The sequence below is a fragment of the Oculina patagonica genome, chromosome 7, assembly GCF_052425735.1.
Source record: "Oculina patagonica isolate OP01 chromosome 7, crgOcupat, whole genome shotgun sequence".
Classification (NCBI taxonomy): domain Eukaryota; kingdom Metazoa; phylum Cnidaria; class Anthozoa; order Scleractinia; family Oculinidae; genus Oculina; species Oculina patagonica.
This window is the reverse complement of record NC_135764.1, coordinates 8,993,307-9,019,887: the sequence shown is the minus strand read 5'-3', so window position 1 is coordinate 9,019,887 and position 26,581 is coordinate 8,993,307. Positions and strand designations below refer to the sequence as shown.

The following is a 26,581-nucleotide window of genomic DNA, read 5'->3' as shown; positions in this document are numbered from 1 at the left end:
CATCGAATGAAATGATGATGTGACCTGGTGATAAATCAAAAACTCTTTTGTGCCATGACGGAAGGGAATTTTCAAATGTAAACTGATCGCTAAAAGTTAAAGAGGCTTTCCATTGAATGTCGTAAAACCAAAACAAAGTTATCACTGCCCGGCCAATCACAGAGGACAAAGTAAATACAATGTACATGCAACGGGCGCGAAACTCGAGAAAATGTGTACAAGTGAGTTACGATTGCTTTTGGTTTTACTCTTGATTGGTCGAGAAAGTGGCGTGCGTTTTTTTAACCAATCACCGAGCCTCGGCGAAGTAAGGCAAAACCAAAGCAAGCTCGATTTACTTTCGACCCTCAAAGGAAAACCGCTCTATTTGGCTTCAAAAAGAGTAAAGCTGGATTTTTACTGACGTGAATTTTTTACGTGCGTTTACGTGCGTGAAAAATTTAAAGACAATTTATGAACGACTTGCGCAAGTCGTTCGTACATTGTCTGTAAATTTTTTCACGCACGTAAACGCTCGTAAAAGATTACGCGTCATTGAAAATCCACCTTAAAAATGTGAAATCTCATCTTTGAAACGTGCACTCTTTTTATGAAGGGCGGTTTTCAAAATCGTTGATGAGGGAAACGTATATTTGAAGTGCCTTTAAAATACTGTTTAGGAAACAAAAAAACAAAAGCATTTAGATGTTTCAGGGATAACCCCTTCATTTCTCAAAGGCAAACGCAAACGCTTGAGCTCTACGCAAATTTCTTGCGTGCGCGTGGTTTAAAAGTAAACAAACATTTTTTGTATTGTCTTGAATATTCCGTGTATTGTGAGCTTCTGTCGTCACAATTCATACATAGGTTTAAATAAATTAATACAATGTACTTAGAAGAGCAAGGGTCCTGTGCGAGCCTTAAGCTTTCTTGCTATTTTTGCTATTACTTTTTTTTCATTTTCAATTTTTTAATAGACTGATGCATGTATGCTTGTATTTTACACAGGGGGTCAGAGATTACTTTAAAGTGTGATGCAAAAGTATCAGGAAAAGGAATTGTATCAGATTTTATAGAGGACAAAAAATCTGACACAAGCTCAATATATGTAAATATCTACACTTTGCCACATATGTTTTGAAACAGGTTTTGATCCCCATCCCATCTACAATGAAGTGTTTCCTAAGAACTATAAAACATTGTGATTCTACATCTGTTACTTGAAAGGCAGTCACGACTGTTTCTTATGTAATTGCTCTCAGAAAATGTGCTTATCAAGACTATGAAAATCGCTGATGTACAAAGTACAATGTATTCCACTTATAATTAGGCCCGGTTCAGATGCCGAACGTTTCATGAGCCGAACCTAATACCTTGAATTAAGTACGGGAATAACACCCGTGGACCGGCTATGATTCAGACGCCGAGCTTTTCATGAGCCAAAGGGGCTTTCATTCTCTTAGCATTAGATGTTGATCAATTTTGGCTCTCAAAGGGTTAAAGAGTTAAAACAACTGGGATCCTTTTGACTGTGCTTAAAAGAATTGTAACTTCACGTGAATATCGTTAGAGTAACATCAAATGTATGTCCTTTTCAGAGTGCAACGTATACTTCAAGTCACGCCTGTCCAACAAAAGGCTCCGGATCTTCAGGTGGTCTCAGTGTTGGTAGTATTCTTCTTATCATGTAAGCAGATATTACATTAAGATGTTCTTGTGAAAATGAAATAAAAGCAACCGAGGTTGGTTAATGAAATGCTTAGCTACTTTATTACTTGAAGTAGGTTGAAGTTGATAAAAATAAATTAACCGCCATAACGAATTTAGAAAGTTGACGTTTCGAGCGTAAGTCTTTCCGGTCGGATTTTTCGACGAGAAGCAAACGCTTGTCAAATGTGTTTTAAAAGGTCTTGGTAGACGAATACTACTTATTCGAGAAATCGATTTATCTTCTCCAGACTTGCAAGTGAAATTTTCATGGTAGATTTGAATTCATTTATCTACCAGAAGATGGTTTTTTACATGTTCTATAAGAAAATAATGCAGGCATGAGGTCTAGAAAAGCTGCTAGTGGATGCCCGAGCCGTTAGGCGAGGGCATTCAGCTGCTTTTCTAGACCTCAAAAGTGCATTATTATCTTATAGGACATGCGAAAACCATCCTCTAGTGGGTTTACAATTCTGTGCTCGGGTTTTTTTTTTTAAACGAGCACAGAACTTACAAGACTTGCTGCCGCTTACGGCAGTTACAAATGCACGGAACATAAGTAAAGTGAAAGTTTAGTTTATTTTTTTCTTCGGTGGCTTCTTCGTAAATAAACAAAGATACCATTTCATCCATATTTTAAATTTATAGTCCTTTTCCGACTACCTAACCAGAAGATTCTGTCAAAGCCGACAAACCGAGTTGAAAAATTTACCCATTCAAGTTTGGTCACCTTACTTCAATTTTATTTACAATTTCCATGCGTTCGTTTCCCGGCAAGATTCAAGTTCGCCTCTAATTTCGATTTAAAAAGAACAAAAGCGGAGTGCTCTGTCTTCAGATTGCGGCTAAAAAGAAAGTTTTCTTAACTCAAAGCGTTTCTAGAGTCTTGCTTGTTTTGCTAAATGGTGGCAAAATGGTGGCGTACACAACTCCAAAGACGTTCGCCCAATATGTTCTAATGTGTCCAAAAAGGATGATCAAAGAGTTGCAACATTTCGACCCAAAAATGATATTGGATCAAGAAGTTGTGATCATTTGACCATGGCTTTACAATTTTTTTTTCAGATTTTTCCCTTTGCTTCTTATGTATTTCATCGTTGGAGTGTTGATCAACCGCTTTGGCCGTGGAATAGAGAGCATGCCTGAATTGATACCAAATCATTCGTTCTGGACTGACTTTCCTTTCCTTGTCAAGGTACAGGTCTATTATATGCTTGAACTCTCACTGTTGGTGGATGTTTCGTTATGTATGTGATAAATGTGGGAATTATCGCTCGAAATATGGAAAAAAATGCTATCTCTTTCTAAAACTAATTAGTAAACAGATTACACTTTGATACAATACAGGCTATGGGTTATAATGTGGGGGATGCGTTAGCCTAATGGTTAGAGCGCTAGACTCTCAGCCGAGTGGTCCGGGCACTAGAACTGGATGCTGTCATTGTGTTATGTCCTTGGTAAAAAAAAAAAAGACGCGGTACTTTCATGGTAGCCAGTTTGGGGGGAGGAGGGGAAGGGAGAGGTACTCTCATTTTTTTTTTTTTTTTTTTTTTTTGGGGGGGGGGGGGGGAGGTAGAGATACTCCCAATCGCTTAAAACGAAGTTAAGCTCAGGCGGTATCCCAGGACACTAAACCTGATGTACTAAGCCTGATCTAGGCTTTAACGTTTGAAATTTTGAAACTATTTAAGCTGTTTTGAAAAATTAATTTTCGACTATTGGGTTAGACTGCTAGCCTCTCTGTTTTTTAACAACAAAAAAAAAAAAAGAACGCGAGCGCGAGTACGAGGACGTGGGTGGGATATTTTTTTTTTTTGGGGGGGGGGGGATAGGCAGAAAAACGTTCGAAATGAGCGAAAGGAAATATGCGATTCTTCTCGCGCGTTCATCGATTGAAATAAGTTACAAGAAGGCTTTGGGCTGCGAAGTGCTGTAGAAACATGCAGTAGAAGGTTCGTTAGCAAACAGTCTATGTTTTTAATGTAATGAAAGTCCAGCTTGAACTTTATTGGGGAAATTTGTCAAATTACTTTTTTTGATTTACTTTGCTTTTTCTTTAGGATGGAGCTGTGTTTACCTGTGGTTGTATCAAGTCTGCCTGTTCTTCACTTAAACAGAAGTGCAGTAAAGATGGCTACGCCGAGATTTAACCAAACATTTTTATAACCAATGTCAATACAAGGAATTGATATAATCGCCTTTAGAATTGCGTTCGCTCGATGTTTTAGTGATTAAATTAAAATTCAGGTAGGCATAAACAGTTCACATTACAGTCAACTCTCTCTTAACGGACACCTCTATTATGCGGCACCTCTTGAAGACGGACACCTGGTGATGGTCCCTGCCGTTTTTTAGTCATTTCACTAAACTTAAACTCCCTATAAGACGGACATCTCTCTAAAACGGGCATGTGGAGCCGGTCCTGACGGTGTCCGTTTTAGAGAGGGTTGACTGTAACTTGTAAATGCGTCTGAATGGCTTTGCATCCACAAAAGACGGACTGTTTCAATATTGCTGACAGTTAGTTGTTATTCACAATAACACAATTGATTAACAGGCGATTGTCTCTCGCCAAAAGCGCGTGCGCATCAGTTTTATGTCTGGGCATAAAAAAAACCCAGCCAATCTGATAGTAATTAATTTTTGTATGCAACATTGAAATATGTACCAGTAATCACATGATTTCGAGTGCAATTTAGAATAAATAAGCACGAGTAAATTTTTCAAAGGCTAACAAAATTGCACGAGCCCGCAGGGCAAGTGCAATTTGTAGCCTTTGAAAAATTTACAAGTGCTTATTTATTCCAAATTGCACGAGAAAAATCATGTGATTACTTGTTAATAATATACAAGCGACAATTTCGGTCACGCTTTGATAATTTTCGTGACAACTTTAGAGTAGCGCCTGGCTAAAAATTTTGACGTGTGAATTCATGCGTAAATATTCATTCACTCTCTGGAAGTGCTGCATGAAAAGTTTTCAGAACAGTCTTTTGACTCTTTTCGCCGTTGAATTTGAAGAATGTGAATGACAAAGCAAGGAAAAAATTCCTAAGGTTCTGCTGCTGTTCTTGGCTGAGAGGTATTTTTTTGGTACGTTTTATCCGTGCTGTGTTTGTGTTCGCCCGAACAGAAATCAACCTCAGTTCAACACATGTTGCTCTAGCTGACAAATTAGTCAAACTAGAATACCGAACTGAAATACTGAACTATAAAAATCTTCCGAACGGATTTTCTTAGTACAGATGAGCACTCTGCTACAACTCCGCATTGCTACCTGATTTCACTGGACGTTTTACAGGTTAGATTTGCCTCTTACAGTTGTAAAACTATCTTTTGTGCCTTTTGTTGTTGAGCGAGCTTTTAAATAAACAAGCTTCGGCTATTATTAAACAATCATGAAATGAAATGCTTGCTCCTTCTGTGTTCAAAACTAGGTAACCGGTTCCTTGGAAGTCTGGTCAGTACTTCTTCGCGTTTCGCTTCAGAGAAGTGAAGCAATGTTTCGGCGAGAATTTTAATTTACTATCGGCCGTCGGCCGTGAGCTTATTTCGAGTTTAGTTTATGTCTTGTCCTCTTTGCCTTTTTGATAATTCTACGTCTTTTACAGTAAGTAATGTTTGTTGTTCTTCTGTACTTTGCGTCGTTTTCAAGTCTTTTAATTAAAATTGCGTTATTAAGTTTAAATTTTGTCTCACTTTCGTCCGCCATTTTGTTTGTTCAAGATGAATTTTTCATGAGGCTGTTGTCAATTACACCGTTTTGCACTGCCAATTACACTTTTGCACTGCCAATTACACGTTTTGCACTGCCAATTACACTTTTTGCACTGGTTTGGGATAAATTGACGTGTTCTTAGCCAATCAGAATGGAGAAATTGCTGCTTGTATATTATTAAGTTAGAAATAGGTATGATTGAAATTATCACTTATTTTAAAGATGAATTCCAGTCCGTACTGCGCAATCTCGGCTGCAATGTTTATGTGAGCCCACACGAAGGGAATGTTTACAAGCAAAACTAAAAATTCCGCGACAAACTTACCTTTTTCTTCATTATTAACGCCAGATATCCTTGCAGAACAAATAATAACGAGTAGAAGAACATTGACGCTATTTCAAACCGACGTTTCAGCTCATCGGAAACTCTTGAACGAAACGAACTGTAATGGCGGACTAAAAAACGTCATGTATGCTGTCACCGAAGTGTAACGTTTCAACGAATTCAAAACAAAAACGTAAACAAACCCCGAGTCTGCGCAGTACGGACTGGAAATCAGCTTTAACATGCTGTAAACTCTAACAACGCCACAAGCCACGTCACAATTGCTGTTCATTCATGGGCAGAGCTTATCTGCTCTCTTTCCCGTCAAGCAATTGATAAAACACTATCTCTTGTTTAAAATTTTGAAGGGAGGGATAGAAGAAGTGTATTAAGAATTGTGGCGCGGATTGAAGCTTTTGTGGTAACGGCTGTTCAACAGGCCCAAATGTAGAAAGATAAAATGAAGCATGTCATTAAATACCATCCAAAAATTGGCTATCAGTTTAAATAAGAACTGAGCTTATGTAGCGCGGCGATGTTGCATCACTACTTAGTACGGCCGATAAACTCGAAGCAAAATTTTTATATGAATCAGGGCGATTTCTGTGTCCACTTTGCAAATACACATTTAAATTACTTTTCGAATAAGTCTGTTGTTTGTATTAAACCGATTAAAAATATTTTTTTAACTAATTAATCTTTTTTTTTTTTTAGAAAGGCTACGAGAAAAAATATTTTTGAAAGATGAATTAAAGGACAGTTATTACTCCTGGTTGTTTGCTCGTTGTTGTTGATGTTGATTAAACGCACGATTGATACTTTGGGTCGAGGGAGGGAAATTATTGTTTATGTACTGTTGTAATCCTTACTTTCTATTTTTCTTCCCGCTGTTAAAGATTGTGTACGTGTCCCTTGTTGATAGACAAGAGAAACCTAACTGAATTTTTCCTGTCGATGAAATATATTATAAAGTTCTCAAAGATGCTCCAAGACCTCCGACCATTTCCGAAGGTGATCGGCAAATATTTCCGATAGCTTTCTGAGCACTGCTGAAGAGCATCGATGTATTGATGATCACACTTCGTTTGCCCGTTATGCTGCAATCAGGGAGCAGTGGTCACTTAATATGGTTACTTCGCTGAACTCCGAATCGAGCGGCCTTTTTCAAGCCCAGCTGGCCAGGGTAACTGCGTTATGTTTTTGGGCAAAACACTTTACTCTCACCGGGCGTCTCTGCACCCAGGTGTACAAATGGATACCGGTAAATTTAATATCTGGTGGTAACCCTGCGATGGACTAGCATCCCATTTATTGGGGGGGGGAGGGGAGGGTGGGGGGTGGGTAGAAATACTCCAAGTCGCTTTATGCTACGGAAACAGGGATAAGCTTCAGTCCGATGGGCTACAAGGCTCCAACGTAGACTTTTGCTTACACAGTTGTAATTATGGTATAAATAAGTACGCGCATTTCCGTAAAAGCCGCCGCATCACTATGGAATAACTTTATGCTCCTGTAGCAGGCACTATTGGCCGTAAAGTCCCAAGGAAGATTGTCAAAACGCTTTACACGCCGTTTGCATACACAATTACGCTCTTTTCGCAACTCTACTCAACCAGGAGCCAAGTGTATGCAAGTTTTTCAGCCCTCCTTCCTTTCAGCAACGTTGGCAAATTTTCTATTCTTGTCCAGTCCTTTCGCCCCATTAAAAACATTTCACCCATAACTTATCGACCTTAAGGTATAGATTAAGAAAAAAATTACTGATTAATTTTGTTTAAACACGTGGCCACGGTTAAGCAGTTAGCAGTCAGAATGTCACGATTGGCATTGCAAGTGACAACATCGTGAGACAATAATAATTTTTTCATTATAATTATTTTCTACTTAAAATTTTTACCTTTTCATAGGGCTTTAAAGTCAAACAAGATAATTTTATTTCAAACCGTTGGATAATAATAAATGGTTTCAATATGTGATGTCTGCAAAGGGACCAGGCACTCCTTAAAAGGCATACATCCTGTGTGCATATTGTAGAGGATATACCTGATTGAAGAAACGTTGACCCGTGAAAAGCACAAACCGTGAACGATAAGACCGAATGGGATTCTGGGTACACAGCATTGGTAAGCTTAGTAATGTTCAATTTATTTTATAATGAAGGCATTTTTTTTCTTTGAGAGCGTTGTAAGCATGCATATGATTTATGCAACCTGTCTTATTATTATGTCCATTCTGTCACAGAAGGCGATTACCCTTTTCGATTTCCCAGTAAACATTTGGGTCGCATCGTTTATCGTTTATGCTTTTCACGGGTCAACGTTTCTTTAATCAGGTGTATACGAATTACAAAGTACACATCTTATATTGAAGTTATATATTGATAAATGCTGGGCGTTTGATGTCTGCAGAGGAACCATGCATTCCTTACAAGGTAGACATCTTGTGCGCATAATATAGAGGAAATATGTATCAACTTTTGCTTCATACTATTTGCTAATCTTGTCTTGAGGTTATACATGTATTTTGATAAATCAGGGGTACACCTAATGGCAATAAGATTGTCATAGAAAAAAGGAAAAGCAAAAAGTCAAATAGGAATTAATTAAGGGCATGCATGAAATTTATTCGCACAAATGGCCTCAAAATGCCTCAAAATACGAATAAGTCAATTTATCTTGTTACAGCATAAAAACGTGGACTCAAAGTGTGCAGATAAAAACTCGTGAGTTTTCTGTTAATGCTACCAGTTATGAAACTACGCTAACTAATTCCTATTTACCTATTTTAATTTTAATTTTTTCTTTGACAACGTTATTGTAATTAGGTGTATATGATAACTGTCGTGGAACAAGGCATTCCTTGCAAGCCAGATTTCGATCCTGTATGCATAATATAGGCGCAATATCTAACTACCTATGCTGGATACGTTCCGCTTATCTCATATTGAGGTTACATATTGATAAATGGGGCCATATGATTACTGAAGATGAACTAGGTAGCCCTTATGCAAGGCAGACATCCTGTAGGCATACATATACATAATACATACATGATGATGTAGCCATATATATCTATCTGCCTATGCTTTATTCGATCTGCAGATTTTTTCTTTCAGAAAGACGAATCAGTTAAAATCCATCTAGCAAGTTACCTTATATGTTGTTAAAATTTTCTCAATTTTTTTTAAACCTTATCTAAGGACAACAGATGTGTCAGAAATCAGAATACAACTACCATAAGCCTATATCTGCTGAATAATCTTGGAATTTACAGAAGACTGACGCTCGAAATATCAGATTTTCGAATTTGCCACATGTACAGTGGTTAATTCGTCTCGCCGACTTGAAGTTAAAAATAACTTGATTTTTGCTAATACTTTTTTTCCTTATTATTTGTGTTTTTGTGGTCAATCTACTTTTCAATTGAGATCGCATTAAACAAACGCAACTATGTTTGCGAAAACTTTACCCTCGTAAAAAAATAAGTTTTTTTAGTGGTAGGCAGTCTTGGTAACAAGTGATCACACATCTCTCGTCAAACTTGCACAGTTTAGAATAAGGGCTTGTCCAAAGAAAAAGACCTCAAAAAGACCATCTACAAGGCGCTGATGAATTGAGATTCAGGCCTTGTGTTGGTCTTTTCTTGTACGTCACTGAGCTTCACTTCCTGATTGGCCTGTTTCTCCACTAGGTCTGGTGTTATTAACTTCATCAGACGCTGCCAAGCAAAGAAACAAACAACAAAAATAAGGGCTGTTAATGTGGAGAGATGTTTTTGCACGGAGGGTCTCCGTATTTTTCGAGCAAAAGATGGCGACCTTCTTAGCAGGGAAAACTTTTCTCCGCATGTAAGAAATTGGCCCTCGCGACTCAGACATACCCAAAGTGTTAAGGGTCGCCTTACTGTCAAAGAGAGTGACCCTCCAACCAGAGACAAACGTCCCCCCCCCCCCCTTCTTGCTCCTGATTTGTGTAAAGGCCGATTTACACGGTACGATTTTGTCGCGTGCGACATGCTTGCGACATGCTTACGACAGGCCTACGACACGAATTGTGTCGTGTAAATCGAACCTACAACTCGCTTACGACTGTCGTAGGCGTGTCGTAAGCTTGTCGCATGCGACAAAATCGTACCGTGTAAATCGGCCTTAAAGTATGTAAATAGTTTGCTGCTACTAGAAACAAATGTATAAACGTTCTCTAGCCCGGGGTGGTTAGGTATGGAGGGTGTCCCTCCTACTTGTCACAAATTTTCACGTTAACTGGTTTATTTAACCTAACAACTTTAAGAGTACAAGAAGAAAGTTTCAATTCCATTTTTTTTTCACCTCTGTGCAATTGTTCAATTTCACCAACTTTTACACAACTTGTAGAACATAACGACTATAAGTGGCGTTCGTGGCTTTTTTTCCATGTTACTTAACTACAGGGTCGATTTTTGCCTTTACCTAGTTTATCCGAGTTTTCTGTACGTTATGCCCTGCTCATGCATGTAAACTAATTCTTCTAAAACTTGACTAATTATGTAACATACACCAAAGCTACCTTTTCTACATTTGGCAACCAGCTGTGCGCAAAATACTCACCTCTCTGATTGTGCCAGTAGTCTTCATCAGGTTGTATATCATCACACCGGGAATTAAGGACAATGACGACAACGTCAGCAGCCAGCCAATCGCCTGGCCCCAACCTGGGTACACGTAATCACCATATTTTAATGGTGAATACGTCACAAGGTTAAAGATGAAGATGAACTGCAACAGTAACAGTAACAATTTGATTCAGTATCATTTCAATGTCGATCGAGAAATGTTATCCACCTACTAACTTAAAGTGACGGCACAGGGCTGCGAAGCTGAAGTAAAAATCTTACAATATACAAACACAGTAAGGAAATGTAGTTTCTTAGAGGAATGTTAGCATTGAATATATTTTAAGATTTGTGGTAGTCAATCCAATGCTGTTGGATTCGCACCTTGATGACAGACTCAGCTGTAAAGGGAAACAATAACAGCGGTCGGAAAAGAGGCCTTTCTCCCTGCTGGCTATCGACGAGGTTCGCAAAGAAAATTTTTGTGACAATGCGTCAGAGACCATATTGACTTCAGACGAATACATGTGTCAAAATGTGCACTTCGTCTATCCTCCAATGCTGTACAAAGCGTTTTTTTCTTCTACCACAAGGTGTTTTTAACAAAACTGAAGTGAGACATAAAAAAAATCCCTGGCAATGGGTGAGTTTCTTTGGGATGACCCCACGCAGGATCAATGATCCAAGATTACCTTATTGTTACTTATTTTCGCGGGAACTTAATTTCGCGAAAATGGAAAGGGTATATTTCGCGGGACTTAAATTTCGCGATTTGGCCAAAAAAAAACGTTTAAAGGAACTAAATCTCGCGAAAATTATCAAAATACTGGTCTGCATTAACAAACAGTAAGTCTCAAAATTGGCACAACTGATTTAAATTTTCCACAGCAATAGTTTCCAATGACACTGAACAAAACCATATAACAGAACGAAACCAGCTTAAAACAGTTTGACATGTTCCTTTATAACAAAGTAGAGCTAGTTTGAAGACTGTACCAAGACAATTATGCAGTAAACTGACGGCAACGTTGATTAATCATAACGAATTTTATAGAAGGGTATTAAAGTTCGCGTCGTTATTTTTCGCGAGAACCTTTTTTGCGGGTCTTTAATTTCGCGATTTTTTGAAAATCGCGAAAATCGCGAAAATTAAGTCCCGCGAAAATAAGTAACAATAAGGTAGTCGGATTGGTGCACCAAATTATCCGTTGAATCCTTCCTGCGAGTAAATTCATTCATTCCTTTGATGTACCATGATCCGACTGATCTTGGATCGTTGTTCCTGATCAGGATCATCCCACAAGATTGCATCTAATATTATTTCGTTGCCGACTTTAATTTGGAGTCAACGAGTCACTGCCGGTAACCTCTGAATGTTTGCCGCTGTCATATACTCGGCAGTTCTAGAATTGCTGATTTGTTTTGCAGGGATTTGTGAACAGACTATCATCAACGTGATCTGTTGATATTGCTGCAAAAATTGGTGCTGCATAATGATGGAGTTTATTTTCATAGGATGGATCATTCAGCTACAAGGAAGAAACGGAGAGATACTCGTATTTATACATGACAAGAACTATCCAAAATTAAACTAAGCTCAGTCGTTCTTGGAATGTTTTAATTTGTCCTAACCATGACGTTTAACAGTGAAAATTAAAGATATGCTTACTGATGTTTCTGGACTAAATCACTATAGAAGTGCCAAAATTAATCAATTTGGTTTGGTTTGGATTTCCCTTAGCCTTTCATCTTCGAAGGAAATGTTCTCGACGATTTCCGAAGATATCCCTCGGACCTCCGAAGATGCCAAAGTACCCGAAGCCTTTAGAAGGTTGCAGGATTAAAAACAACTAATCAACTAAATTAACTCACCGAACAAAAAATGGGTGCAAAGAAACACCAGCACCAGCCAATCCATGGATTAATACGAAATCCCAGCATATTTCCATGTCGTCATAGAAACGATGACGACCTGTCAATAGGAATCAATGCTGCAGTGTTAGTAACTTATAATTTTTTTTTATTATAAATTAATAAAGGTTTAAACTGCGATTTTCGATACTTTTGAAAGAAATAAAACATGCACCAAATTGAGCGATTCCATATTTTACGATGTGACAAATTAGCTCTTAATTAGTTCGTCTTCGTCTCCGCCTCGGTCTTCGAGGCGGTTGAGTTGACAATCTCTTTGATTTAACTTGCACATGAGTCCCGGCGCCCAACTACGGTCTCTATAGCATAAAGCAGATAGAAATATTGCTTTCCCCTGGATGGGATGCTAGTCCATGCCAGTGCAGGTTATCCTCTAGAAATCAGGTTGCCCAAACTATTAGCCGGTACCCATTTACACTTCTGGATTTGAGTGAGGCACTGTGACAGTAAAGTGTTTTGCCCAAGAACACAACGCAGTGTCCCGGGTAGTGCTCGAACTCGGACACGGGAACCCGGGCCACTCAATCCGTATAGAACGCACTTACCATTACATCACCGCTCCTGACACAGACATAAAGGAGGATAAATGAAATAGAAATTATTCTCACCATAGAGCCATCCAATGGCCAAACTCTCACAGAACACCACCATCAAAAGAACTGTTCCGCTGCCAGAGTAGGTGTCAAACAACTGCACCACGTACATTCCGCCCTAGGACAAATTAACATTAAATATTCACGCCTTCTCATAATTATATACAACTGTTTTTACGTACGAAAACATCACTGCAGGAGAAGGATGACTACTGGTCTACAAGGAATGAAAAAAAAAATGACATATTGGCTTTCACGCCATGACGATGTCATCGTCAAAAAGTTATGATAACAATTTAAAATACCGTTTTTACAGAGAAATGCTGATTTCTGTAACACCCAGGGGAAATGGAAATTGGTTCGAGAATCGGGAGTTTGAGAATTCCGAAGTAAACTGCAGTGTTCGACTGAACAAAGAAAAACCAAGGGAAACGACCTTTGGTTAATTCGAGAAATCGGAATTCCACTGTAATTAAAACACGGAGAATAGTTTGGTCCGACCAGAATTAGCTGGTGTAGAGTGTTTAGTGTGAGAAGGCTTGGAAGACTGTTGTAGAATAAGATGACGTTTAATATAAATAGAGGAGAGTGAATGAAAGTACCTCAGTAACCATAGACAGCCCAATGAGAAACCAGATGAAACATACAAAGGCGATGAACATTTCCTTGCGGTATCCACGTCTCAGATGATGTGGAAACCAATCAACAATGGCCGTCACAACGCCTTCAATACCTACAAACTGAAACAAATGGACAAGAAGTGAAAAACTTTATAAGTAAATTATTTCAGGACACTAAATAAACATATGTTGTAAGTAAACAGAGCTAGGGAGGATGACCAGTGGACTTCATACAAAGCGTGGAAAAGTTGAATTCAGCACCACCGAAATCTATCCAGTGGTAAGGAGAAGGACTTGTATCAGGGACCTCCAGATTACAAGTCCAGTGTCCTAACCACTAGGCCACGCCACCCCCCAAAGTCGTGTAATTAAACCGCAGTAACTAGCCGGTGTTGGTGCACTCAGTCAGTGTACCTACTTTTCTCGCCTGTCAGTTGAATTGATGGAATCAGAGGCACAGTTGGTTAATACGTTAGTTAATTAGTCAGTCAATTAGCCGATTGTTTTAAATTAATTAATTACTTAATTAGATGGTTGCTGAATATTCAGTGAGTTGGTTGAGTTGATCAGGTGTTAATGCTAGTCAATGTTTAAATTAGAGGTTCAGTCAGTTGACTTATTGATTAAGTCAGTCAGCCAGCAGTCGGTCGGTCGTTCGGTCGGTCAGTTGTTCAGTCAGTTACCTCGCTGTCTAGACCAAGCAAGAGTATCATAAAGAAGAACAGAGCGGACCACAGTGGAGCTAATGGCATCTGAGCTACCGCTTCCGGATAAACTACGAAAGTTAATCCTGCACCTGGAAAAGAAATATACAAAGAAGCTTATATCTGGATCCAAAAAGAAAATACACAACACAAGTGCAATCTAGATATTAGCAAATAAACAGCTCTTCTTGTCTGAGTTAAAAGATAAAAGGTAAAGCCTGCGTCGAGCCAAGTAGCCCATACAGCCGGAGCTCATCCCGGTTCCGTGGCATTAAGCAACTAGAAATATCTCTACTCGCTCCTGGACGGGATGCTAGTCTATCGCAGGGTTACCCCCCAGCATTAAATTCGCCGGTACCCATTTATACACGTGGGCGGAGAGAGGCACTATGAGAGTTAGGTGTTTTGCCCAAGAACACAACACCCCGCTCTGGAGTCCAGCGCGCTAACCATTAGGCAACCGCGCCTCCCATAAAAGAAAGGGAGCATTTCCCCGACTCGGTGCCACTACTAATTATCTTCGCGCATGGCATCCGTAACTGCTGTCCGATTGACGATCACTGACTGAAGTACTCTTCTTACCTGACTTTGCCACGTCTTCCACTTTTACTCCTTGATTTTTTGCCATAAATCCCAAAACAGAGAAGATCAGAAATCCGCCATAGAAACTTGTCCCGCTGTTGAAGAAGGAGAACAATATGGAATCCCTGCAAGGACAGAAAAATGCACTTAAAATCGTAAGCAGAATGCATGGGTATGGTGGGGGTGTTATCAGGGAAGTTTTTATTGAATTGGCGTTTGGATATCTCTCAAACTGAAAATATGTGAAAAGCAAGTAGGAACATGGCTTGACGTGCAGATATATTGGCAGGGCATCTCTTCGTTTGCGCAGAGAAAAAGTAGTTCATGATGATCGAATGATGAGAACAATAATCCCCAACAAACCTTTACGGATTTCCCATCTTGAAAAATTTGACCAACATTTCGCAGTCATGCTTTGCATTAAGCCCGGTTCATTCTTTACCGTTCTGGCACAGGCAGACCACCCTATGTGTTCGTGGTTAATAATCGTTTACACAACAAAAGAAATACGTTGAAATCTATCAGGGTTATGAATGAAGCTCTGAAAATTACATATCTAAATGCATCTCGTTCTAAATATTTCAATAAAGTTAAAAAATGTTTATCTACTCGTGTATGTTTTTTTTTCGCGTTCCTGGGCCGTCTGAATCGTTTTTGTGCTTTATTATATTTGGCTGAAGGCCAGTAAAACATAGGGTGGTCTGACTGTGGTTCTGGCAGTTTCTTGGTGTTGCGGATGGCGCGATCACCAAAATGACGAAAAACAAGGGATCCATAAGATGATAAACAACACCCAAACCACAATACCAACAATATTTTCCGTACCTTGTCATGACTCGCCCTAGTATGTTTTTTTTTTTTTAATTTTTCTTCGACGTTACATCATGCATATACGTCGGTCTTCTTACAGTTCGAATTAACAATTAGACGGAAAATTTGAGGTTCTTATTAGCTGTTCAACTATCATAAAGATAGAAACCGAGAGCAGTCTTATTGTTTCAGTGTAATATTCTGGATGATCTTTGAAACAGTATCGTTAAGTAAACTGATTTATTGAAACATTTGTTAAACGACAGTAGCCATGTATTTACAAGGAAACCGAAGTGTTTACAGCAATTCAGAAAGTTATACCGTACCTGTAAAAATTGTTTTTGAATTTGTTGTAGCTCCCCAGTGCTGTCAAGGCGCCATTCCCGATAGAATATGAGAAAAACACTTGGGTACCGGCATCAATCCAGACCTAAGAAGATATATAGCTTTGGATAAGTTTTATTACACAACATTACAAAGTTTTTAATGCAGTAATGCATTAAAATGCAGTAATACTGACTTGTGCAGTAATACTGACTGAATGCAGTAATACTGACTTATCGTGAAAAAAGTGGACAAAAATGGGTCCTTTGCCATATTCGACCATATGATGCAAAACCAGCCTTTTAAAATTGATGGTTCCGCAAAAGTTGTTTCCATCTTCCAAAACAAAGTATATCGCATCAGTCTATAGCTTAATAAATAATATAATGTTAATGTTTAATAGAAACTCATTGCAGTAATAACTGAATTACAGAGTAAAATACAAGGTATAAATATAAACTATTAATTACAATATATATACAATATAAGGTTCTATTATAAACAAGCTAGTTCGAGATTAACAGCGAGATGTGACGAAGTCCTGTGAACGCTTCGTTCTGCAAGACTTGATGGTGCTACGACTTGTGCCGGATCTTAAATCGTAGTTGTGTACAATCTCCTCACGTCGAGGCAAAAGAAAATGAAGAGGGCTATTTACATCCTGAAGTTTACAGACATACTGCCGGCAAAGATGTTGGCGCCATTCTCTCAATGAAGTGAGACCGAGCAGCCGTAATGCCTCCTTGTAGTCGAGGGAAGGACAAATAATAAACATGGCTCTCTTCTGGACTCTCTCAATATTATTATCTAAAACGTCAGGAATGTTCTGCCAGACAGGGGCGGCATATTCTAAAATAGGACGCACCATTGTAACAAATACTTTGGCTAATGCTACCGGTGTGGCACCGCATTGCTTTAGTATCCTTAGGGAAAAGAGTCTTTTGTTCGCTTTTTTAACAATATAGTCTATGTGGTAGTCCCATTTTAAGACGCTGCTGATGTAAACCCCAAGGAGTTTGTATGTTAAGGTTCGTTCAATTACGTTATTTCCAAGTATAATAGGATTAATTACAAAATTATGGTTACTCATAAAATTGATCAACATTTCGTTGCATTTAGAAAGATTAAGTTTCATCTTGTGCTCGTTTGAAAATTCAAAAATATCGTTGGCAGCAAAGTTAAGCAAGCGTACACTATTTCTAGGGATGATTTCTAAGGCTGTTGTGTCATCGACAAACTTAATTCTGAGGTTCCAAGCACATAGGAGGCTGTTCGTCATAATAGAGAATAGAATTACTCCCAACTTGGTGCCTTGGGGGATACCTCCATTAGGGGTCTTCCAATCAGACAAAGTGTTCCCGATTCTCACAGCCTGGGTTCGATTGCTTAGGCAGGCCTTAATCCAATTCACCAAAACGGGGTGCACGTCCAATTTCTCTAATTCCTTGATGAGAACTTGATGATCGATCATGTCGAACCCTTTAGAGAAATCCGCCATAAATAGCCTTGCGCCGCTGTTCCCAGTGTCGACTGCTTCATACACCGCTTGAAGGAGATAAACCAACGCATCGGTAGTAGACCGGCCAGCGCACGCGTATTGCCGTGGGTCTATCTTATTAGTAACTTGGGAAATCAGACGGGCACGGGTGAAACCCTCCATCACTTTAGCTAACGCGCAGGTGAGAGCGATTGGGCGCAGGTCTTTATCGATTTGTTGTGGAGGGGACATCTTAGGAATCTGGTTTAGTATGGTGGCTTTCAGGGAGTCAGGGAAGTAGCCCTAAACTAGGGAGGAGTTACAAATGTCGAACATACTGAACATTCTGAACATTCCACTGCGTAACTTGCGAACCAGACTAGCGGATTTTGCACCATCTACGTGGGAGGCGCGGTGGCCTAATGGTTAGCGCGCTCGGCTCCGAGTCGAACGGCCCGGGTTCGAGACCTGGCCGAGGCGCTGCGTTGTGTTCTTGGGCAAGACACTTTACTCTCACAGTGCCTCTCTCCACCCAGGTGTATAAATGGGTACCTGCGAACTTACTGCGGGGGGGTAACCCTGCGATGGACTAGCATCCCATCTAGGGGGGAGTAGCAATACTCCTAGTCGCTTAATGCTACAGAAACCGGGATAAGCTCCGGCTGTATGGGCCACTTAGGCTCGGACACAGACGTTACCTTACCTTTTACGTATACTGAACCGTGCAAAGGGACTATGTATCCTTTGTGTAGTCAAGCCTTCAAGGGACTATTCTAATTGGTATTGAACGGCAATGTCCACGATCAGTTTCTTGTTGTAGGGAAGAAAAACTTCTGATCACGTTCATTTTGTATGCAAGGGTAGAAAAATATTAAAAAGGAAAAGATAAAAGATAATTACCTGGCCGTCGCGAAGTCTTGACAGGTCTGGAGTAAGATAAAACTTGATGCCATCAACGGCTCCTGGTAAAGTCACGCCACGGATCAAGATTGCTGTCAGTAACAGGTATGGAGCTGTAGCAGTGAAGTACACCACCTGCAAAAAGATGGTGTCTTGTAAAATCGTGTGTCCGTTTCCATACGTTTATCAAATTTCCCCTGAAAAGATAAGCGTTATTAACCTGATACCGCATTTTCTCGATAAAACGTTTATTTCAAACTTAGCTTGGTGGACCCCGCGTTATCCAGGAAGTTTGGAGAGCACGCAGGAAGCGTAAGAGTTGCTCGAGGCGATGGCCGAGAGCAACTCTAGCCTCTTGAGTGTTCTTCAAACTTCCCAAGTGCAACATAACTCAACAGTGTAGAAACTTTATTGGTTCATGCGTGTACAGCTACACGCATGAACCAATTGTTTTATAACATTGCCGGTGGAAACGTATATCAAACCCGCGGCTTAAGTCATGCGAGAAAAAAAAAATGGCGAAGAGATTTGCTCACACTATCAGTGCACACCATTGGATTATGGTGGACGCTTACGTTGACTGAATTTGACTGCGCGGCGTTGCTATGTTGTAATACTGATTTTTTTTGCCAGCCATATTTCTTGCCATTACATCTAAAGCGTATTACATCTCGAATAAATGCTTGTGGGGCTTATTTACAACTGCATCTTGTAGACCTGGCGCGTGTCATGGAACCGGCGTTTAATTAAGACACTGCCGCGCGTAATTTGGCTGTCAACTTTATGTTTTTGTTACTTGGTACGCTGAAACAGCCATGAAGGAATACTTTACCTTGCCGCTGGACTTGACTCCTTTACACACGCACAGGTAACAAATAATCCAAGCCAACAAAAGGCACAAAGCTAGCTCCCAGTTCACTGGTCCTGGCTCACCCAAACCACCAGAAATCCGCAAAACTCTGTAGCTAATGAAGGAAAGAGTTTATGAAGTTATAAACTTTTGAAGTAACCAAACAAAACTGTGGCAACTAGAGCAGTTAATGCTTTTTTGTTAACTTATTGTTTTGGAACTGAATCTTGTGGTACAAGAACACAGGAATTCTGCTATCAGTTTGATGATCATGTCAAGATGTGCAGGTTACGGATTTGGAATTATGTGTTCTTAAATTCCACTGAGAAAAATATGCAGGATATACTGGCCCCAGAAGATCACAAACAAGGAACTCTTTCCGGCAAAGGGCAGGACAACGGGACATCACCATGGTAATAAAGCAAAGAATATGGAGGTGGCTTGGGCATGTTATCAGGAAAGGTCGAGATAGCATAACACGAACTGCATTAAGATGGACACCGGATAGTGGAAGAAGGAAAAAAGGACGTCCACGAGAGACTTGGAGGAGGACGATCGAGACAGAAATGAAAAAAGCAGGGAAGACGTGGAAAGAACTTGAGAAAGCAGCAATGGAAAGGGAGCAATGGAAATCTCTGGTCTCAGCCTTATGTGCCTCTTAGGCGCGACGAGGATTATATATATATATATATATATATATATATATATAACTTCCACTGTAAGCTGTACATTATTAAAAGGGCCATTAGATCTGGCGTTAACATATAATCCATGCATTTATTTCATTGCAAGTTGGAATAATTCTGTTACATTGTAAGGCAATTTTTACTTGGTATTGAAGAATTGAGGGAAAAGAAAGTAAATTGTCTAAGTTACCGCGGTACTTACTCCCAGTATTCCTGGCTTGCTGACACCTTGGTTGCGTTTGACACTGTTGCATTTGCAAGGCTCGATGCATTTATTATCGGTCTACTCATCCCATGACGAGCTTCCTCTTCACTGTAAACCACACAGTTTGGAGTGTTCCATTCATTTCCACAATGTGACCATGGAAGTTTTGATTGGAATGATGCAAACATGTAATACAGGGCCCAGGCAAGAATCACGGTATAGTAAATGTTAACTAACTGCATGACCAGCACGCCTGCATAGCCAATACCTGGTCAAAACAATAATAAGTAAATGATAAAGATGGTAAATTTTAAGCTCGGTGAAAAAATGAAGATGAATTGCTCAATAATGACACGGGCATGGAACAAAGAAAATATCTGAGTTCCGGACTGAAATCGAACCCAGAACCCGAACCCCAGATACCGGTTGGGCGCTCTAACCAACTGAGCTCCTCGCAGTTATGAACACGACTTCAGCAGTTGCGAAAAGAAAGCCTGAAAAAATCAGGCTTGAGTGGGATTCTACTTCCCCGGGTATATTACGAACCAATTTAATGACCAGTTCCCAGTTGGCTTGTTAGCTCAATTGGTTAGAGGTGCTGCACCGGTATCGCAGAGGTCAGGGTTTGAGTCCCGGCAAGCCTGATTTTTTCAGGCTTTCTTTTCGCAACTACTTAAGCTGTGTTCATACCTGCGATGATCTTATCTTCATTTGCTCGTGTCATTGTTGAACAATTCATCTTCATTAACAATAAATTAATTGTTGATCCCAGTGAGGTATTAAACCCACCCTTAGCTTCGTTTTTTGTTGGATAAAGCTAACACGAGAATGCGTCTCCAAAAAAGGACACAATTTTCATATATGCTAGATGTTTCGGCATTTCTGCTGCAGTGTTGTAAGGTTCTTTGGATCTGTTTGGACGGTTACGTTTTGGGAAAGATCAAGATTGATGGACCTCTTTGCTTATAGCCCAATGCAAATCTGGCTGCCGTTAATTTTCGCCTCCAAGAAGAATCATTTGTCAACAAAATTAAATTACTTTAATTTAAAGATCAGGTCAAAGAAAATAAGTGTATGAAGTTTAAAGGCTATACTTTTATCTAATGGGAAGTTACAGGGACATGTATATGGCCAAAAACATGAAAACGAGGCTTTTAACCAAAAACTCTGAAACTTCAAATTTTAGCATATTATTCCATATATGTGTACTCATGTCACCCTCGGCGTTTTCAGAAACGAACAAGAGAAATAAATGACAACCATTTTTTGCATAAGGTCTATAGCCTACCATTACCGATTCTTACCTTGGAAAAGAGGGCAGATTTTCCATGCTGTGATGGCACCTTGGCTCGTGTACTGTCCCAAAGCAATTTCCAAAACCAAAACCGGAACACCGGCCACTACCAGACAAATCAAGTATGGGATGAGAAAACAACCTGAAAATAACGGGAGTTTGTGTTTAGAATCAATGAGCAGCGCATGTTGTATTCTAAATTGCGAAAGATGTAAGCTTTGCCGTCGCAATGGCGTCTGAGGTCTTCAACATACAATCTCTAGCCATGATAGTTACTATATAGTCATTAAATATTATTTATAGATTTTTTATTGTTATTGTTTCTGGAAAACCATTTTATTGGATTGACAAATAAAGTTTATTACTATTAATCTCGGGCAAAAATGTTAGGGTTGTGAACTGAATTATAAAAAAAAATGCAAAAGTAAATGCCAAACATTTGCTTGATTATAATTAAAACTATGGTAATGGATCAGAGGGACTGGATATGAAGTTGAAAAACTTTTCGAATAATCTGATAAGAGAACAACGTTACAGAGGAATGTTCAGTCCTTTTGCAGATTATATAACCAGTTCCTTTATGAATTATAAACTACAGCAAGGACAACATCAAAATCATCTCCAGAGATGAGGGCGAGTGTTTAGCAACTGGCCTTTTCACCAAAAGAGTCATTCTTATTTTCAACCGATTTGGTTCGTATCGTTCATCAGATTTTGTTCAAAAGAAGAATAATGTCCCAAATACCGAAGTAGGTAACGAAACAGACAGCATTACAATTATACCACAAAAACTAACCTCCGCCATTCTTGAAACACAGGTAGGGAAATCGCCATATGTTTCCAAGGCCAATAGAAAACCCCATCAAGGCGAGAATGAAGTCAAACTTTGCTGTCCAAGTCTCTCGTTCATTGACAGTTCCAGCCATTTTTCCAGTTCTAGTTACTGCAAACTACGTATAGTAAAGAAAAATAAAGTCAAGTTTTTAGACATTGCTTTACGACGCTAGAAGCCTAGCCGAGTTATACTACTCCCTAGTTTTTTTTTTTGTAACATCGAGAACAAAGAAAACCTCTAAAAGACAAAAAAGGAGACAAAACGTATTTACGTTGAGTGATGTTAAGCTCTACAAAAGGATAAAAAGACAAACTACAATCGGTGTGTAAATGAAATCAAAGCAAGTTTTCTTCTTTCTGTACTGACGTCTTGAAAGTGCTTTATTTTGCGTAAATTTCATCCGCCATTGTTAGCTCCCATTGGGCATTTCGAACTTCCTAGATTCCGCAAAAATTTCAACCCGCTAAAACTCACCAAAATGATCTTTTTGGTGAGAAAAAAGAAAATTCGAATTTTCGGGTCTGTCGAGGGATTCTATTTTGTAGCTACAGGCTGTAGCTTCAGGCGGGCAAGGAGTAAACAGTAGATCAGGTAACATCCAAAAAGGTCAAACTGTGACTTATCCTGTGTGCTTGGCAAAATTGTCGCACGCGACGGGAATGTGGACCTTGGAAAATTTCCTCGCAGCCTCGGATTTCGCCACTTGGTTTCGCTGCTAGCGCTCAGTTTCCGCTCAGTTCGTCGCTTGGTTTCACCGCGCTGTTCGCCACTCAGATTCGCCGCTCGTGTTACACGCTTCGCCGTTGAAACAAAATCACTCGCACGCGAAATCCCGCCGGGTACGTGGGCTTACTTCGATTTCTCTGCCTATGTGCTCTCATTGTCCTTATTTATCGGCTGTTTAATTTGTATGTTCGCACATAATAAACGTGATCAAAATAAAGATTAAAGAAGTATCACGTGCAGCACGAGCAACAAATGTTACGTCGTCAGACCTTGTTACTGCCGCTTATCCGAGATGACAGTTGTACCGCGCCGTCCGTCGTCAAATCTTCACGTATCGCGTTTCCTTTGTTTTCTTCTGAAAGCTAGATAGAACTGTCACGAACACGTAAGCTCAACTTTTGCACGAATGCAAGTACGATGGTCACTGGGCAGTGTTGAAAAAAATTCTTGCATTTGTCAGGTCTCTACTAGTGCCGATATAACATAAATTAATACAGAGGAAAGAGCAGGTTTAAACATTAACTTGTGTGTGCGAACAGTCCAGAATGTGAGATGACAATCGACCAATCAAGTTGCATACACCTCAAAGTGTTTAAATAGAATAAAGGTCAAAACGGCAAGTTCAAAACTACATTGTCACGCGGATAAAACAGTTCAATAGATACTCGGTAGATAAAAATACTTTTGTATAATAGTCTCAAAGACTCAGCACTTCATCTCAATTAATTGCCATTCCATTCCATTATAGGGGGTGTAGTATTGAAGGTAAAGTCATTCATGAACACAGTTTTTAAAATAATAGTGATCGAATTGTGTATCTAAAACAGTCGAGTCACCCCACCTCGGACACCCCGCCCCCTGGTCTGGAAAACATAATGGCAACCGTTGCTTCATAATGTTGACTGCATGTGCTTGTATGGGTCTTGTATTTAGTCCAATTTTCCAGAATTGTTTTGCAAAAGGACTACAGTATAGCTAATTAAATACTATAGTGTAGCTGATTAAACACAAGTGGTGTGATAACAGTAGGTATCTTCCCTCGCATGCCATATACTGGCTTCAGGCGGTATCGTAAGTTTTGATATCGCCCAGCGTGTTTTGATTACTTTTGCGTCGCTTTTACAACAACCCGATGCATCCCAATACAAAATCCTTGAAACATTTTTTTGTACATCTATGGGCTTAAAATAAGGGATAGCTGCGGCCAGTGTGTCAGAAAATCGAGCAATAGCTGGAAACATCGTCACGTGTTAGGATCATTCTCGGTTATTGCGCGCGAAACAACAATTGAACACAAAAGGAATCAAACTTATGCAGCTTGTAACAATTCTTACCTGCCTATTTCAGACTCCAAGTAGAAAACTAACTGGGATTGTCTCTTATGGGTCGCCGGCCTTAACGATGTAAACTGACGATACTTGTCGGACTTGTCGAAGTGATGCTAAGTTCAGTAAGTTCGAGAGCCGAACTGAATGGGGACTACGGAAATTGGATACATCAATTTCACCCTTCAGTACTTTATTTTGAATTCAATTTATCTAGTGATCTAATCTGTCAGTTGACCTGAACTTGTCTATCCGTAGGGTCCGACAAAAATCACGGCAGAGACTCAATGCAAAAATCGGCCGCCGTTAATTTTTGTCGCCAGGAGGTAACACTGTCAATTTTAATAATGGAATTTAAAAATTGCTTTACCTTTTTCAAAAAAGTGAATCACTGTATTCTTATCCCTGAATAGAAAGTTACAGGGACATCCACATGGAAACGAGGCTAGGCAGGCCGGGGTGACTTTTTCCATATAAATCTCTTAAATCTGAAGAGTCACAACTTTGCAAGCTCTTAAAGACAAAAACTTCGAAACTTCCGAAAGAAAAGCGTACTGTTTCATTTTAATTGGATTTGGCCGATATTTCGACTAGTAATAGCCATATAAGGAAAACGCGTAAAATACAACGTTGAGGGTGTAGTATTGAATAAAAATAGAAGTAAATAAAAAGAAAAAAATACTGATTTACACACATCGAGTGAGTTCTAGTACATGCATCTCCAGGCTACGTGCAAAGAATTGTGCCATAGTCTTCTTAACGTTGTGCGACCATCTCCATTTAATCATCCCACAATGACAACCATCGTTGCATTAGGTCTATGGGGTTGTGAGTCAGTTTCAATACACTTTTTTCTATGCATAAAAACCTTTTTTATAAGAACGTCGATGCTGAGAAAAGGCCAAAATTTAAGAACATCCTAAGAACGTACTCAAGGCTGAAATTTGGTTAAGAGCAAACTTTATTCTTTCCTATTTCTTGTGAGTGACAAAGATATGTACTAAATAAATCAATTTTTATTCAAATCCAACCTGTAACTAACATTGTCACCGCCTATCAGTTATATGAACATGTAAATATCGATTAGGAATGTACTTATTGCAATATTACTTTCTTTTGAAAATTTAATAAATAAGAACATTTTAAGAACATTTAAGGCTTAAATCTTTGAATAAATTAAAAACGCTCAGTTTCGACCGAAAATTAGACCTTCTTATTAAAACTAGTGTATTTGGACAGTTTTGACCATCTGTTTAATAGAGATGGTCAAAATAGCCTTTCAGTAGTCTATGCAACAGAGCAACCAACCAACCAACCAATCAACCAACCAACCAACAAAGAGAACAATATGGTATAATATATTTAGATAATATAGGTACAAATCTTATTTTGTTTTTCATTTTAAGAAATCAAAATGAAATACTCTTGAATACACGAAAATTTCGATCTTTTTATGTCTATCGGCTATCTAGACTTTAACGGACCGTGAATTTGGCGTTTCTGTCTGCGTACATGAGAAGTTCACAGACGGTGCGATTCATACACGACGAGACTTAACTCAAACAAGTCGAACCATTTTTATTATATATTTTTTTTGTCTGTTGCAGCACTTATTATTAAATAAATTAAAACTCTAAGGCAATATATAAAGCGGTCAATACAGTGGTAATATACAAATACAGTGTTAATATAAAATACTAGCAATATAAAACGGTGATCGGGTGGACAGACTGAGTCGAGTGAAACCGTTGACACACAAATTACCAAAACGTAAGAGGTAAAATAACTGGGCTTATTTTTTTTCTTAGGGACCCTCCCTAATGTGGACAACGTTCACTTAATCTTGGTCCCAGGAAGCAAATTCATATATAAACTTAACCTCTTTAGACGGACACTCCGATGATCAGGTGATGACAGTTTGTGCATGCAATAATACCAGATTAATATACAATCTTCGTTCACTGTCCAAAATCCACGCGCGCAATTGGTTAAAATAGATCACGTGATTTTGCTTTACCTGTCGTCAGCAAACTCCGACAGTGCAGTATTGACAATAATGCACAAAAATCGTGCATTATTGAAAATGTCTTCAGCTTCAAGGCTTGTAGAAGTGGAAGAAAAATATATTCTTCAAATTATCAACGATCCAATACCAAACAAAATCGAAGAGGATAACAACTTGAAGCGCTTTTATGTTCAAAGGTAAACTGCAGCTCAATAAATAGATTTTTGTGTGCGATTGACTTGCTTGTAGTTGCTTGATTGTGAAAGCCATCGACTCGCTTTGAAAAAGCTTCTCGCTGACTGTTTCACTGAACGACCACAGCTGATGAACGACTTTACGAACCATTTTAAGCTTTATTTCTGTACGGGTTATGTGTGAATTTTATATTATTGAT

General features: G+C 39.2%; 1 protein-coding gene and 1 pseudogene across 2 annotated transcripts in view; one reads left to right on the top strand and one right to left on the bottom strand.

Annotated features, from left to right (window-relative positions):
- Positions 1-6,497, top strand: part of LOC144659862 (uncharacterized) — a 60,317-nt gene extending 53,820 nt beyond the window's left edge. Inside the window, exons 14-17 of the mRNA XM_078520385.1 lie at positions 988-1,087; positions 1,578-1,666; positions 2,752-2,881; positions 3,747-6,497. Coding sequence (XP_078376511.1) covers positions 988-1,087; positions 1,578-1,666; positions 2,752-2,881; positions 3,747-3,836 — 409 coding nt within the window. The 3' untranslated portion in view covers positions 3,837-6,497. The remainder of the gene's footprint in view (positions 1-987; positions 1,088-1,577; positions 1,667-2,751; positions 2,882-3,746) is intronic.
- A 1,077-nt stretch (positions 6,498-7,574) lies between these two features.
- LOC144659646 (sodium- and chloride-dependent taurine transporter-like) lies at positions 7,575-24,325 on the bottom strand (annotated as a pseudogene). The gene is made up of 14 exons (XR_013571939.1): positions 24,192-24,325; positions 22,093-22,246; positions 21,307-21,438; positions 20,000-20,270; positions 19,094-19,226; positions 18,262-18,396; positions 15,887-15,990; positions 14,751-14,875; positions 14,148-14,260; positions 13,447-13,584; positions 12,860-12,962; positions 12,192-12,291; positions 10,315-10,482; positions 7,575-9,446 (listed from the first exon to the last, which is right to left on the bottom strand). The product of XR_013571939.1 is annotated as a sodium- and chloride-dependent taurine transporter-like (transcript).
- Between the last annotated feature and the right edge of the window lie 2,256 nt (positions 24,326-26,581).